This window comes from Cyprinodon tularosa, unplaced genomic scaffold, assembly GCF_016077235.1.
Source record: "Cyprinodon tularosa strain WSP-4 unplaced genomic scaffold, ASM1607723v1 ctg33, whole genome shotgun sequence".
Taxonomy (NCBI): domain Eukaryota; kingdom Metazoa; phylum Chordata; class Actinopteri; order Cyprinodontiformes; family Cyprinodontidae; genus Cyprinodon; species Cyprinodon tularosa.
Window position 1 is genome coordinate 2,530,028 of NW_024039041.1, and position 15,605 is coordinate 2,545,632.

At 38.7% G+C, this 15,605-nt stretch overlaps 1 protein-coding gene across 2 annotated transcripts in view; it reads left to right on the forward strand.

Moving 5' to 3' along the window:
* Nucleotides 1–15,605, forward strand: part of qtrt2 (queuine tRNA-ribosyltransferase accessory subunit 2) — a 34,844-nt gene that overhangs the window by 3,957 nt on the left and 15,282 nt on the right. For both annotated transcript variants that reach the window (XM_038293813.1, XM_038293812.1), the window contains exons 4-6: nucleotides 61–270; nucleotides 920–1,119; nucleotides 3,943–4,094. In XM_038293813.1, the coding sequence (XP_038149741.1) occupies nucleotides 61–270; nucleotides 920–1,119; nucleotides 3,943–4,094 (562 nt within the window). The remainder of the gene's footprint in view (nucleotides 1–60; nucleotides 271–919; nucleotides 1,120–3,942; nucleotides 4,095–15,605) is intronic.

Sequence of the window (15,605 nt, forward strand, 5' to 3'; positions counted from 1 at the left end):
TCTCACTGAGGCATCCAAGAAAATCACAGGTTTAAAATGTGATTATCTCCACCTGATTAGACGGTGTCAGTATGGGGCAGCGGTGGGCGGATAGAGCTGACGGCGGCTAAGTTCATGGCCCTCCAGAAGACGGTGCAGCCAGACTGGTACCAGAGCATGGCGGATGGGGAGACCTGGCAGACCGGCACGTCTCAAAAAAGGGTGCGGAAGTCAGTGGACCGAACTTTAGCTCATTTGGATGAGTGTCTGACGGTGCATCAGAAATCCCAGGTATGCGCATTTGGCTGTGAGCAAAAACTTTTGGAGTCAGTCATGCAAGGAGTTAAAAAAAAACCTCTGATAAGACATGGATTGATTGTTTGGTAGCTGTCTCACCCGCCTTGCAGCTGAGCTTCTGCTGGGAAAAACATCAAGATTAGGTTGAATACATTACAGCAGATGTGCAAGCCTGCAGCTCTAAAAATGACTGATCAGTTCCCACTTTTTCTTACTAATAAATGTCGCCCTTTTCTCCCTGAGTAAAGCTCCTATCAGCCACCAAAGCGTTTCTGTTTGTCTGTATTAATGTGTTTTTCTAGGGTTTTTCTGCTCTTTATCTTGCTCTTTCTTGCCTGACTGCCAAACAACTGTTCTTTGACACAATAAAGTGAGAAATCATGTAGAGCAGAGGGAACTGACAGATATTGCAGGTAATTTTTTTTTATCTGGCTTATAACCAGTGAGCTGTGAGATTGCTGCCAAGTTCCCCAAACCCCCCTAGTGTGTCTGTTGTCATCATGATGTGCAACTGCTTGTTGAGTAATCAAAATCCAAATGGATAATTTATTGGTTTCCTTTGAGGAATACATAAAAAAATCATCTCATCCATTGAATGTAATGATTTAAAAAAAAGAAAAAAAATTTTTTTCTCCCTTTCCAGGACTTGGAAGGAGTCGATATTTTCGGGGTGGTGGAGGGAGGGGACATCTTGGAGGAGCGAGTGCGCTCTGCCAGGGAGACGGCCAAACGGCCCGTGGCGGGATTCTGCCTCGATGGCTTCCAGACTGGTGCTATGGATCAGGCCCTTAGGAGCCAGCTCATCACTGCTGTGACTCAGGAGCTGCCTGAGGATAAACCCAGGTAGGGCTGTCAGATCACTGATAGCAGTACTTTATTTTATCATTTCCAAGAAATCTAACAAGCCTTTAGGGTTCAAGTCAAAAGAATTCTCTGAAAATAGTAAAACTGAGATAATAAACACAACACCTGGCAAAAGTATTTATCCTTTTTGAACTTGTTTACTTTCTTTCACTTTAAATCTAAAATCTTCAATATGTTTTCTGTAGATTTTATTTTGCAGACCATCTTAAAGTATTATATAAGTGTTAAAGTATAGGAAAACAATGCTTGTTTTTCAAACAATGCTCACATTTAAAAAAAATGAGAAGCAATGTGCCCATTTGTAGTCCGCAGCCATGGAATAATTTCTCGTCCCTGCATTTAAAGCAGGAAGCTTTTTACCCTGTATCTTCTCATTCTAAGAGTAAAATCTTTCCCGGTTCATCTTGTAGGACTTCACAGAACGTCCGAGTTATTTTGGAGGGAATTATTTTTCAATACGTACGTCCTACGTGTCGTGGAAGGAAAGTGGAAGGATTTCATGCGCCATATTGTTCACAAACGCAACACTAGCCATCTGCTTTTATATATTGTGTGTGTGTACTATATATATATATATATATATATATATATATATAATTTTCTTTTTCTTTGTTGGTGTAAGTGCTCTAAGTGGGTTGCTAAAACCATAATAAAAACTCCTCGCATATCTGATCTAAAGTGATTCTGCTTACCAACATTATGGTTACCAGCAGAGTAAGTCCTAGTATTTAATGTCAAATACTATCTAAAGATTGAAGAGATATTGCCAAATTGAACAACTTTACATGAAATTTGAAGATTTAAACAGTTACTTACCTAAACAAGGCCCAGTTAATACATCTTAATTGCGCTAAAAATGTCTTTAAGCCCTGTTTTCTTATTATACCAGAAAGAATAAGAGACCCAGGTGTATATTGATCATTTATTCTTTAGTATGCTGATAAAGACTCCCAGTCATCCAGGTCATAGTCATGAAGGATTTATTCTTCAGGTGACTGCACAGTATTTATATTTGTAAAAACAATATACAGTACAGTAATTAATTATTTTTATACACTTTTATACAATTTTTTTTTCTTTTTATACACTTTTAAGGTACACATTTGTGTGACCACTTTTGCTGTAATGCTGTTGTAAATGTCCCCATCGTGGGACAGTAAAGGGATTTTCTATTTCTATTCTATTCTAAGAGTCTGAGCAGGTTTTGATGGCAGGTGTCAGTTTGCTGCTCAAATTCTAGTTTTCAATCCAAAACCTAAGTTTCACCTTCAATATAATGAAGGAACTGATGGTGGATCAGACTAGCAATGACATTTCTATTTTTTGAAATCAGGATTTCCTGTTTAGGAAACTGAGCCACAGAACCTGAGCGACACAACAACTTCTGTTAAAATCGTCTTGCGAGCCCAAAGCATTGAAATAGGATCCTCATGTTGTTAGATGAATGAACTTAAAATGAAGGTTGTATGTTTCTAGATTTAAAGGTGTGGGATGATGCTACTTGGATGAAAAGTCAATCTAGTTCTTTCTTTATAATTCAATCTATCTTTCTTCTTTTTCTTTTCTACTTCCTTACCAAGGGTGCCAGTCTGGCGCGGTTTAAAGCAGAACCTGGGAGGAGATAATAATGACAGCGCTGGGAGGTGGAGCACTGATATATATTTTCAGCTCAAATCTGAACGGCTCTCTGAGTGGAATCTTTTCCAACCTAGAGGCTTTAAGATGTGACAGCATTTGGCTTAAATTATGAATTTCTGAGTGAGTGGAGGGGATGTCTGAATCTCTGGCATATATATATATATATTTTCAAGGCCTGAAAAAGTTTTCTTTTATATAGAGCATGTCCCCCATTAAAGTACAGTCTTGTTTCCTCTAAGGGTTTTTATTTAATCAGATTGCCGCCCCTTTTTTCGTCTTTTTAAAAGAAATCAGATGTAAGGTCCAGCGTTAATCCTGGACATGGATGTTGAAAGAGTTTGACCTGGCCGTTCCAGAGGACTTAGAAAATCGTCCACATGCTGTTAGTTAGTTGATGGACTGTCATCCACCCTCAGTAACCTGGGCTTTGGTTTAAACCTCCTCTCTGCAAGGTCACAGAGCTACGCCGACAGATGCAAATGTGCAACAATAAATCAGCCGTGACTCGGCTAACAGTAGATATCAGATAGATGTTCTGATAGAAAACAAACTTTGACATTTTACTAGAGCTGCTTTATTTATAAAGAGTCTTTTGAAGATACTTAAATCGACCTCTGTGCCTTTGAAAGACAGGACGAATAAAACTTTTTCTGAAAATTATTTGTTTTCTGGGTGAAATAAGAATGTTAGAAACTTCTCTGTCCATGAAGTCTTCCTGTGTTCCTATTCTGGAGGAGATGGAGGAGCCGCGCTTGTAGCTGGAGGCCTTGAGTGTTATAGTGGAGCTGCAAGCAGCAGTAATTTGTTACCAGGAGCTCCCTTTGAGCTTTGCTACTATGGCTGATCTGGAGCACCATGGGGCATCCCCACCCCCGCTGGTTCTTCTAGTTGGAGGAGGTGCAGCTTCCAGCCAGAAAGTGGAGTAGAGTCATTATCGGATGCTAAATTGGGCTTGACCTTGATGCCTGGAGGCAGAGAGTGAGAAGGAGCTGTTTTTATAGAAACCTCAAAACACACAAGAGGAGCACAGGCTCTTCTGCTGAAAAGGAATACTGCCGATGTTTCTGCACATCACCTGTCTTTTTTTTTTTTCTGCAGACATGTTGCATTAATGTTTAATTCTTCCTTTTGTGTCTCTGTGTTTGTTGACTGTGCGGGACTCAGATTGCTGCACGGTGTAGGTAGACCCGATGAGGTGCTGGACTGTGTTGAAGCAGGAATCGACCTTTTCGAGGGCTTCTTCCCGTTCCAGGCGACGGAACGAGGCTGCGCTCTCTGCTTCAGCTTCGACATCACGCCCAACCCAGAGCGAGCAGGTAGAGCGCCCTCTACATGTGTGGGAAAGAGCTGAGAACTTTAGTCTGTAGGGGCAAAAACCTTTCAGATTTATCACAATGATACCCATCTCTTAATTTCACAAACTTCCAATCTTAATCCTCCCATTTTATTTTTATAAATTCTTAGAAAAAAAAAACGACAAAAAACTGTTTTTGGTTTTATTAATTTATCAGGAAGAATTACAGAGGAAAAGTATTCCCTTTATGCATTTTATCATGTGTCAACAAGGTTTTGTGTTTTTTAATTGGATTTAATGACACAGACCAGCACAAGCTAGCACATTAACCTAAATTATGAGAATTTTCAACATTTTCTTTTGTCTAAAATTGTTGCATGTGTTTTTAGCCTGTAGAGTCAATATATGTCCTCTATAAGCACCATTTACTTCTAAAATCTACCAGCTTTGCAAATCTAGACACTGAGATGTTTCCCTTTTCTCCACTGAAAAGAGGCTCGGGGTGCATAAAAAAACGACGAATACCTTCTGTTATCAGAGTCTTAATCAAGATTTCGAATAATTATTTGGCTTGGACTGTTACCAGGACCTTCTAACAATTATATGTGTTAATCTAAACCATCTCATTTTATCTCTGGTTGTATGTTAAGGGCCAGTTGTCCTGCTGAAAGGTGAACCACAAACACAGCATTTAGCAATTTTTTTTAAACAGATCTCTCCTGCATCTTGTTGCATCCACCTTCCTTATTAATCCTGATCTGTTTCTCTTTCCCTGCTGAAGAAATAATGATGCTGCCACCACAATGTTCTACTGAGGTGGTGTGATCAGGGAAACAGATACGCTGTTAACCTTCTACCACAAACTCCTTTTGTTCCCAAGCTTTCTGCTTGTTATTCTTCCATAAAGGAGATATAAATATATATTTGAGCATAAGATGGTTGGTGGTTTATTTATAAAGCCCTTTAAAACAACCACAGCTGCCACAAAGTGCTGTACATATCAGGTAAAGTTAAAATTGTATAAAACAAACATGGAAGTTTAACGGAATAAAACAAATAAAATAAAACAATTAATTAAAATAAATAAAAAACAGCCGTTTTAAAATCCAAAGAATAAAAAAAGATTTAAGACGAGTTTTAAAAATATATGGTGAAGAGGATTGTCTTATAAAGAGGGGGATTTAATACATATATATATATATATATATATATATATATATATATATTTTTATATTTTATTATGCACCGTGGGGTTGAGGGGATGGAAATTTCATCTGTGTTGTATGTTTCATGTAGCACATTTGACAATAAAGTTGAATTGAAAGCTCGTTCCACAATTTAGCTGACCTGAGGCACAGAGTGGGAGCATAGGGGTGGAGAAACTCAGAGAGGTCAGGAGGGGCCAAGACATTTAAAGATGTAGGAGAAAAAATTTAAATCTTAAAATGAACTCTAAAATGCATGGGCAGCGAATGGAGGGAGGCCGGGACGGGAGTTATGTGCTCCCTCCTACATACTCCGGTTAAAAGCTGTGTGGCAGCATTTTGCACCAACTGGAGACGTGCGAGGGAGGACTGGCTCAGCCCAATATAAAGTGCGTTATAGTAGTCCAGCCGAGATGTAAAAAAAAAAAGGCATGGATTACGGTTTCAAAGTGCTGATGTGCTGGAAAAGGTTTGACCTTGGCCAGCTCCGATCCAATTCAAAATCTCTGTCCATCTTAAACCCAAATTTGAGATGACAGGCTTAAAAAAAAATAAACAGTGAAAACACTTAAGTCGATGGGGGAGAGGGGGATTCACAAAAGTCACTGGGCCCAAACACCATGACTCCAGATATAAAAAGAGCCAACCAGGCTTTAATGCATGGGTCTCAAACTCGCGGCCAATTGTGGCCCTCGGACCGTGGCCCCCCGCCTTGTTATTTAAGTTTAATGTTAGTGCGGCCCGCGAGTTTGATATGAATGGCAGTGTACAGAGTTTTGTGCGGAGCTGAACAAACCGGCCAATCACGGTGGTGTATGGCTCTTGAGGGCGGGACATCGGCTTGATGCAAGCAGAGAAATGTGGCCAGTATGGCCCCACACTCAGTCGTTGACACAAGGGGGAGCAAGCAACTCAAAGACCCAAACCGTGAAGCACTTAAGTTCAAGTGTTTTATTTATACAAAAAGCCACCACAAAAGTGGCATGATAAAACAGTCCTTTTCTTTTTCCTGATAAAACCTAAAATGCAAGAGTTTTACTTAAAAATCACATGCTGGAAGTTGGGCTCCGCTTGTCATGCTTCTTCTGGTGCGGGCGATCTGTCTGCAGCGCGCCCTCTGACTGATCCACAGCTGACTCTGTAGCCTCCAGCACTGTTTCACTCTCTGGCATGCCACAGCCCTTTCCAGGCCGATCCAGCTAAAAGGGAAGCAGGGAGAACGCCAGAATCCACGCGCCAAAACCCCGTCGGAAGATATGTTCACGTTTATGCTTTAAGCGAGGGGAAGCGCTACTTACAGGCGCGGGCAGTGGTTCCTCCTTTGCTCTAATACTCCTTACTGGGCCATCTGTGCACCCTCCGGTGATGTGCCTGGCGCACGGATCCCGCCTGCCTCTCCCCCGGCAGCACGTCCGTCTCTGTCACCTGCAGATTCAGTTCCTGCTCCTCCATTCATTCAGACTCCTTATATGTGGGCTTTAATCAGCCCAGGGCTGCTCACACCTGAGCGCAGCAATTACACAGCGCAATTAATGCACTCCGCCTCCCCAGACAACCACTTCAGTCCAGTGCGCATGGATTGTCACAAGGTAAAAACAAACCAAAACACCCCAACATACAGGAAAAATTCAAAAGTCTAAAATAAAGGAAAACAATCATATAAACAAACATCAAAACATGCAGAGCTCAAGAAGAAAATACAGAGAAAAACAAATCATATTTTCCACTCCAAACATGTAAAGCATAAAACTAACATTTAAATGAAAGAAAAAACATAAATCATATTTTTCCCTGTGCAACAGAAACATTTCTCAGTGAGTGAAAGTTACAGCAGCGTTGCCATGGAGCGTTTTCGTCCGTTCCTGGCTGGCTGCCTCCTTTCTATTGGACACACGCGGACATTCGTCCAGCTCGCTGCGTTCACAACAGTTCCAAAAAAAGGTTTTTAATTGCTGCTGTCAGGAATCAGGATATAATTCATCTACGCGGGGTCTAATGATCCGCTCGCGATATTCAGTTCTCTGTGGATTAATGCTGCACTTTTATCAATGGGATCCTCATCAAAAGGACATGCTATGTTATATGATAATAATAATAATAATAATATTGAAAAGTGATGAAAAATATTTTTTTTAAATCAAAGACGGCGGAATTCTACGGCAAAACTGGCCCGCTGATCGAGTGAATGAGGGAGTGATTTCCCGTCTGTGCCCGTGGAAGAGGGCAGAGGCAGAGACTCGAGGTTTCATTCATCAAACCTGGTCCCGACCAAAAGCTCTTTTCCACCTTGAACTTCAATAAGTCCAAGTACAGGTCCAGACTCACTGATGATCATCTTCAAGCCATACTGAGGGTCTCAACTGCTTCCTCCCTCAAGCCAACTGTGGCTCAGCTATGTGAGAGGAAGCGCTGCCAGGTCTCTAGCAGCAAGATGTAGGCAAGAGAGGCCATGTTCAGAAGAACAGTTCATGTTCTTCAATGTTCCACTTATGTTCAGGACAAGAAGCTTAAAGAACTGTTAACACAGAGATTTAAATCCTAATTATTATAATAATTATTATTTTATTTACTTATTACTGATTGATTGATTTTCTTATTAATTTCTTTATTTTCTCCTTATTTGTTTATTTTTTTCATCTTATTTTGTGTTAAAAAAATAAAAATAAAGACATTTGAGAAGAGGAGTATTTTTTAAAGGTTTTCTTGTGGAAACCTGATGCGGCCCAGCCTCACCCCGACTCTGCCTCCCGCGGCCCCCAAGTAAATTGAGTTTGAGACCCCTGCTTTAATGTCCTTAAAGCATGCCAGTAGCAGTGCAAGGGAGAAGGCATTTTTCTTTTTAATAGGCACATATATCTGACTATCATCAGCATAAAAATGATTAGAGATGCCGTGTCTTTTTAGAATCGACCGAACAGGCAGGAAGTACAACGAGAAGAGAAGGGATCCTATCACTAAACCCTGTAGAACCCCATAAGAAATAGGAGCAGAGGTAGATTTGTAGTTCCCAAGGCTGACGCTCACACTTCTATTGGAAAGATAAGACTTAAACCAGTCCAGTGCACTACCACGAATGCCAACATGCTGGTTTCCCCGAGAGATTAGAGTGTTGTGGTCCACAGTAACAAAGGCTGCTGTCAATTCTAACAGAACAACAATAACGTCGTCACCAGAGTCATTTGCCAAGAGGATGTCGTTTAAAACTCTTAACAAAGCTGATTCATTGCTAAGCCTACAGTTAAAAGCAGACTGAAACGTCTCCAGGACAACATGTTCATCTAAAAACGACTTAAGCTGAGTGTAAACAACTTTCTAAGAGTTTACAAATAAAAGGCAGCTTAGAGATGGCCAGCACACTGCCATCAAGGCTATGTTTTTTAAGTGGGGGCTGGTGGTTTAGAATTTAAGGGGGGGGGGGCGCTTCTGTCACATGATGAAACACAAAAGAGGTATGAATGCATGGCACTAAATCATTTCTATTTCATTTCCAGATACATGGGTCATCTTGTTTCATCCCCTGCAGCCCAGATTTCCCATAAACCTGCAGTCTTGTACTCATTAAGCAGCATGGTGTGGCTGTCGCTCAGTTTAAGATGTGTTTAAACGTGTTTTGTTTTTTTTTGCTATATGCTAATGACTTTTTGAGGTACAAAAAAAAACAAAAAAACACCTTGCCCCAAGCACCAAGGTGACATTTTTTTAATGAACCTAGGATGGGAAAAAGTAACCCCACCTCAATAAGTTTAAAAATGCTGACATTTAACTCTAGCAGCTTGCACTAATATTTCCCTGGAGCAAAGTGAAAAAAGTGCAAATTTTGACGTTTTCACATAAGGTCTTTCCTCAGATTATATTGACCTCATAATGGAATTTGGAGGTTTTTCCTGTACAAAATAATCATTTTGTTTTTTACTTTTAAAGATGTAGTGGAGGATTTTGTTTTTCCAAGTGGATCATCAAAATAAGTGGTCCTCCTAATTGTCAATCATTCTGATGATATCTTTACGTAAGGCTGTCCTTCGTGCTTGTCCCCAATTAGCTGTCTTTTTCTGCGCATGTCTACTTTCAGGTGTATATGTGTAATTGAAGCTCACCTTTCTCACCGCAGTTCTTTGTTGTAAATTAATTTTCACTTACTGGTGGTGATTCACTCTAATCTAATTGATATTCCAGGATATAGTCTTTATAGAACTGATAGGAAAACAGGCAAAGGAGGAGGAGTGGCAATTTACTTAAGACACTCTTTTAAGTGCACTGAAGTCACCTTTGAACATGATGTAAACATTGAGCATATTTGTGTTGAAGTATCACTGTCATCAAGCATGCACTTTTTAATTGTGGTTTTATATAATCCCCCTTCCTGCAATGAAATGTTTTATGGTGAACTAGATAAATTGTTGAAAATGGTTGCCCATAAGTCAGAAGTTATCATACTGGGTGATTTTAATATTGACTGGCTTAATTCTAGCAAAAGGAAAAAACTTAAGACCCTAATGACAAAGTTTGATTTTACCCAGATAATGAAAGGTGCCACAAGGATCTCAAAGTCTTCAAAGACCCAAATTGATTTAATATTCTCTAATAAAGAAGATCGAATATTAAAATCATACAATTTTCTAACCGGTTTGTCAGACCACAATATGATTTTGATAGCAAGAAAACTTTCTAAAAAACGCCTTCAAAATGTTAACAATATTAAATCAAATATATTAACTATTTTTAAGCGCGATTTCCCTGTTTTAGACAATGAATTAAATGGCATCAGTTGGAGCAATATTTTGGAAAATGAGGATGTCCACAACTGTTGCAAAGAATTAATAAGTAGTTTGGAAGAAGTAATTTCTAAGTTCCTCAAAAAACAAAAACATTTAAAAAAAAGATCTTTACCGTGGCTTAATGGTGACATCAGGAGATTGATGAAAGAGAGAGACATGGCTTTGAAGAAATCACTTAAAAGTAAATTGAATACTGATATCAACATATATAAAAGTTTAAGAAATCGTGTCATAAAAAATTTAAGAAAGGTAAAACTAGAATATTACATATCTACAATAACAGAAGCCAAAGGAAGTCCATCTATAATGTGGAAACAAATAAATAGCATTGTAAAACCACAGAGTACAACAAAAATGTTTGAGCTTAAAATTGGAGACCAGCAGATAAGAGACATTAAACAAATAGCCCAGGAATTTAATAATTATTTTGTGTCATCTGTGGAGGAGCTGGTCCAACAGTTTGATTTTGGAAACCTTACAAGACCAATTCAACAACAGGTTACATCAGGCACAACATTCTCCATAGAGCAGACTAGTGAATCCGTTGTGCTTGATGCCATAAATACAATTAAACAAAGCAACTGCATGGATCTCTCCCACATTAATACTGCTTTCGTAAAGCGAAACAAAAATGCACTCATAAAACCTCTAACGCATGTAATTAATTTGTCCATTGAGAGCGGGCAATTCCCTGCACCCTGGAAACAGGCTAGAGTTATGCCTATCTTTAAGTCAGGATCCCAAGACCAGGCCTGTAACTATCGGCCTATAAGCATCCTGCCTGTATTTTCTAAGGTGTTAGAAAAAATAGTCTCCAATCAGTTAATGGCGTACATACAGTATCATAAAATCTTACATCCTTTACAGTTTGGCTTCCGACCTCATTATTCTACGGATACAGTAAACTGTTATTTTGTTGAACAAATAAAGTTGGCAATAGACAGCGGGGAAATAGTAGGCGCAGTCTTTTTGGATCTCAAAAAGGCATTTGATACGTTAAATCATAAAATTCTAATTACAAAATTATCCAAATTAAAATTTTCACCGAAAACTTTACAGTGGTTTGAATCATACTTAGAAGGAAGAGAGCAGTGTGTCACAATAAACAATGAAAAATCATAATTTTTAAAGATAAATACAGGAGTGCCACAGGGATCCATCCTTGGCCCTCTACTATTTACATTATACATAAATGACTTGCCAGAGTCTTGTCCAACAGCAGGTTTTCAGTTATATGCAGACGATGCAGTAATTTATGTTCGTGGAAAGACTGTGCAAGCAGTTTCTAATGAACTGTCAGGACATCTACAAACTGTGTCAGTGTAGTTCCATAATGCAGGGTTGTCTCTGAATGTTAAAAAAACTATGTCTGTCTGTTTCTCTTCTAGGACCAAGCTCATATCTCAAGAACTAAATTTACAGATAAATGGAGCTAGAATCCAGCAGGTCTCAGAAATCAAGTATCTAGGACTAATACTTGACTCACAATTGAAATTTGAAAGCCATGTAAAAAAAGTGTCCAGAGTAACAAAAACAAACTTGTACACATTCAAACTGATTAGAGATTCCCTACCGTTTCACGCTGCTCACAGTTTTCTGCACTCCATGATCTTTTCACATCTAAGTTACTGCATTAGTTCTTGGTCACAGGCCACAAGCACTACTATCAAGCCTCTTCAGATGATCTATAATAGAGCTATAAAAATCTTAGATAAAAAACCAGTCAGGTCTCATCACTGTGTTAGTCTGAACAATTTAAAAATGCTGAATTTCGAAAACTTTGTGAAATTTGCTCAGTTAAAACTGGTATATAAATGCTTGCATGATAAGGCCCCTAAGGTTTTGAGCGACTGTGTAATTCCTCTCAGAGCTGTGGGCTCAGTCACAAGAGGAGCCCACAGTGGAAACTGTCAAGTTCCCAGACGCAAAACCTCTTTCGGTCAATCAGCTTTCATTGTACAAGCTACCAAAACTTGGAACACATTACCTGCAGAACTGAAGGGAGAGTCAAACTGGGTCCTTTTTAAACATAAACTTAAAGACTTTTTATTGAGAGGTCAGACATGTGAACATTAATAACCTAACTGACCTGATTTTATTTCTGTGATGTTTTAATATGTAATTTGCTCTGTTTTTTCTTGTGTACAGTCACTGTGTTTGTGTAAAAGCCTAACTGGGGACAGACATTGAGAATTAGCCGTAGCTAAAATGTTGTAGTGTGTGACATGATGCATGAAACATACTTGTCCCTATCAAATAAACGAATAAAAAAAAAAAAAAAGTCTTACAGCGGAAACATTTCAAATCTTCTTTTGGAAAGTATATAATTGAACTTTAGTGATCTCAAATTGGAGAAATTTAACTCTGCTTAGCCGTGCTTAGCAGTGGGCTGCCATTTTGCAGCCTCGGGGGAGCAGTGTGGGGTTAAGGGTCTTGCTCAGGGACCCAGAGTGGAGGCTGTGGGGATTGAACTGGATATTTGCAACCATCAGAGCACAAGCGCACTGCTCTAACCACTAGGCCAACACTCCCCTTAAGTAAGCTTGTATGAGCAATGCAAGCAGCAACTTTTAAACAGAGCGTGCATTTGGAGAAACGGGCTCATGCACACTCATACGCATTTAATAGGCGTTCCATCTTGGGAGTGTGTACAGGATTGTGCATGTGCTTTTCAAGTCTTTTCAAAAATTCGCGAAAATCTTCCGCTATACTTTTAATTAATAAACAATATGAAAAAATTCAGAACTGAGATAAGATTGCAGTAAGAATTTTTACTAATTTACAAGGAAATATCGTTGATGATGGCACGGTGATCGGCTTTGATGCTTTTATTGAGGCAAGATGGGTTGTTTTGATACAGCAGAACTTGTGATTGAATAAGAAAGTTTAAACCTTGCAGGTGTGTTAATTACCTTAGGAGGATCCTCTCATGTTTAATATAATCATAGGGAGTGAATGCTTGTGGTTTTTACACGATTATAATAAGAATTCTTTTCACGTCGTGAGCAGGGATTTGCACCACATTCAATTAGATCTGAGTGGTTTAGCTTAAAGACCCTGCAGAGTGTTGTCAGTAAACAAACAGCCCCTCATTTAGTCTCAATCTGGTGAATAGCTCGGCCAATTCCGACAGCAATAACGTCCAGTTTCCTCCTGATGAATGGGAAATAAGTGGATTTAGGGATCCTGTCGGACATAATGTCTGCTGGTATTATGCATGCATGGCTGTGTATGTGGAGATCGGCCTCAGATTGGGTGACTCACTGGATAAAGGCGAATGAGCCAGTGAAATAAAATCAATAGGATATAGTCTGCACAGCTTCAACAGGGTAACAATTAGTGACTTTGTCACCTGGATTGTTTTGCTGAGGACTTAAGAAAGTGGAACAGATGGAGGCATGATGTGAAGGACTGTTTTAGAGGGGCCTGTTGGTCAACTTTGTGGTTAATTAAAAAGTCACTTTAAACTCCCCTGACAGAGTTTGACATGTGAGAGCAAATAGTGTCAAAAAGGGTGTAATGGATTCTGTACAGGGTGCATAATGGGGTTCAGGTGAGGTGAGAGCTGTGATGGTGTCAAACTGTAATTCCCTGCTCTCATCCAATTACGATACCCCCTGGGAACGGTAATACCACCTTCACCCCAACATCAGGAACCTCCTGACATGTCCAATATTTTACTCTTTTACCCCATGCTCCCTTCTCATCCTCTGTCAGATTTCCATTAACTTATTTTCAGAACTTCCTCTTCTCATTTTAGTGCTCCTTTTTTTCCCCCCTTTGCCTAATCAACATGTACAGGATGAAAAAAAGACCCCATTTGATTTCAGTTTTGCTTCACAAAGACACAATTCTTGTGACAAATTAGGGATGTTGAAATGTTAAAGAAGTGCATCATTTCTTTTTTTTTTTTGAAGATATTTGATGCAGTAGATTTGACATAACCTATACCGAAAATATTTGGTACAGCCATCTGTCTTTGGTAATTACAGACAAATATAGGGTTGTTTATTTGTTGCATAATGTTTTAGTGCAGAAGTAATGTTTGGTAGCACAATTTTAAGAACCAACAGGAAAAGAAAACCCATCTTTCACCAAACTTATTTGGAAACGTTAAGGTTTTCCTTGAGGTGATTGTTGAGAAAAAAAGGTGGACTGAATCAAAACTTTCTGTTCATTTTGCTTTTTCAAGATTTGGTTTGCTTACTCACCTCAAACTACGTCAGGCTGAATGTAAAAATCAATGATCACTAATGATAGTATGGAAAAAAACACAGCATCCAAATCCAACTGGTTGCAGAGTTCAGTCAGTCCAAAACACTGCTGATGGAAAATAATGACAACAGGTTATTATCGTTAACTAAAACTAAGGGAATGAAGAAAACCTAATTTTGAAACATTTTTGTTAACTGCAATATAAATAAAAAGTAGGACTTGCAAAAAACGAAAAATACTGAAACTGTAATAATAGTTTACAAAAATAAATAAAACTAACAAATTCTTAAGAGAGAATGTGCTAAGTTTTCGTTCTGTCTTTATCATAAGAAATCAATATGGGGTCTATTTTCCCGTTGCTGTTTTTTTTCCTCTTTTCGCCATATTGCATTATGTCAGCAGATGGCAGTTCAGCAGTCAGGTCATTTGTGTTGCTGCTGTGGTCTGTCCGTATCTACAAATTTATTTATTTTATTTACTTGTTTAATTTTTTTGTCTAGCCCTGCTAAGTAAGTCACATTACATAAAAGACTGAAACTATAACGGAAACTAATAAAATCTAAACTGATTCGAAGCATTTTCAAAAAAGAAAAACTCAACTAGCTAACCAATACTAGTAATGCATTAAAACTACAATAGAATTGAAAATCAATAAATAAAAGTCTCAGAACTATTTAAACCTTGCAGCCCAGCAGATACTATCGTTATTGGTCCCTTTTACCAGGGGTGAGCTCCAAACATCTTTGTTTTCATGGTGCATTTAAGGACACCTCATACACTGCAAAGTCTACATATCAAAACAGTTTCAGGGTTATCTAAATTTTATATATACATATACATTCTAACTGGATAATAACTCATTTTTAAGTGGTCTTTGTATTGTCAGTCTACGAGCTTACCCATTTATTATGAAACACCAGTACGTACCGAACTGTACTTAATGGTTGCTGCACAACCCTCACTGACTGTTCTTAGTCTAAATATTCTGAAAACAGTCAGAGCTGAAGCTCACTAATTAGTTTTCATCTTAATTGTCCAAATTCATGGAAACCATCTGTGTCTTTAACAGAGTTCCTGTGATTCAGATATTGACATGTTGTTTACTAGGAAGTGGACTATGAAGCTCCACAGTGAAATAAAAAAAAAAAAAATGATAATTGAGCTCCTGCTCTTTCTGCTTATGCAAGTGTAATGGCCTTCAGAGGCTTTTGTTTTAGATACAGAGTGCCTTTTTATTATTGTCATAAAAGTCTAGCATTCACAAGAAATCATGTTTCAAAAAAAAAAACGTGTGACTTTTCCATTACTTTTAATTATGATCATGTAACCCAATGAAAG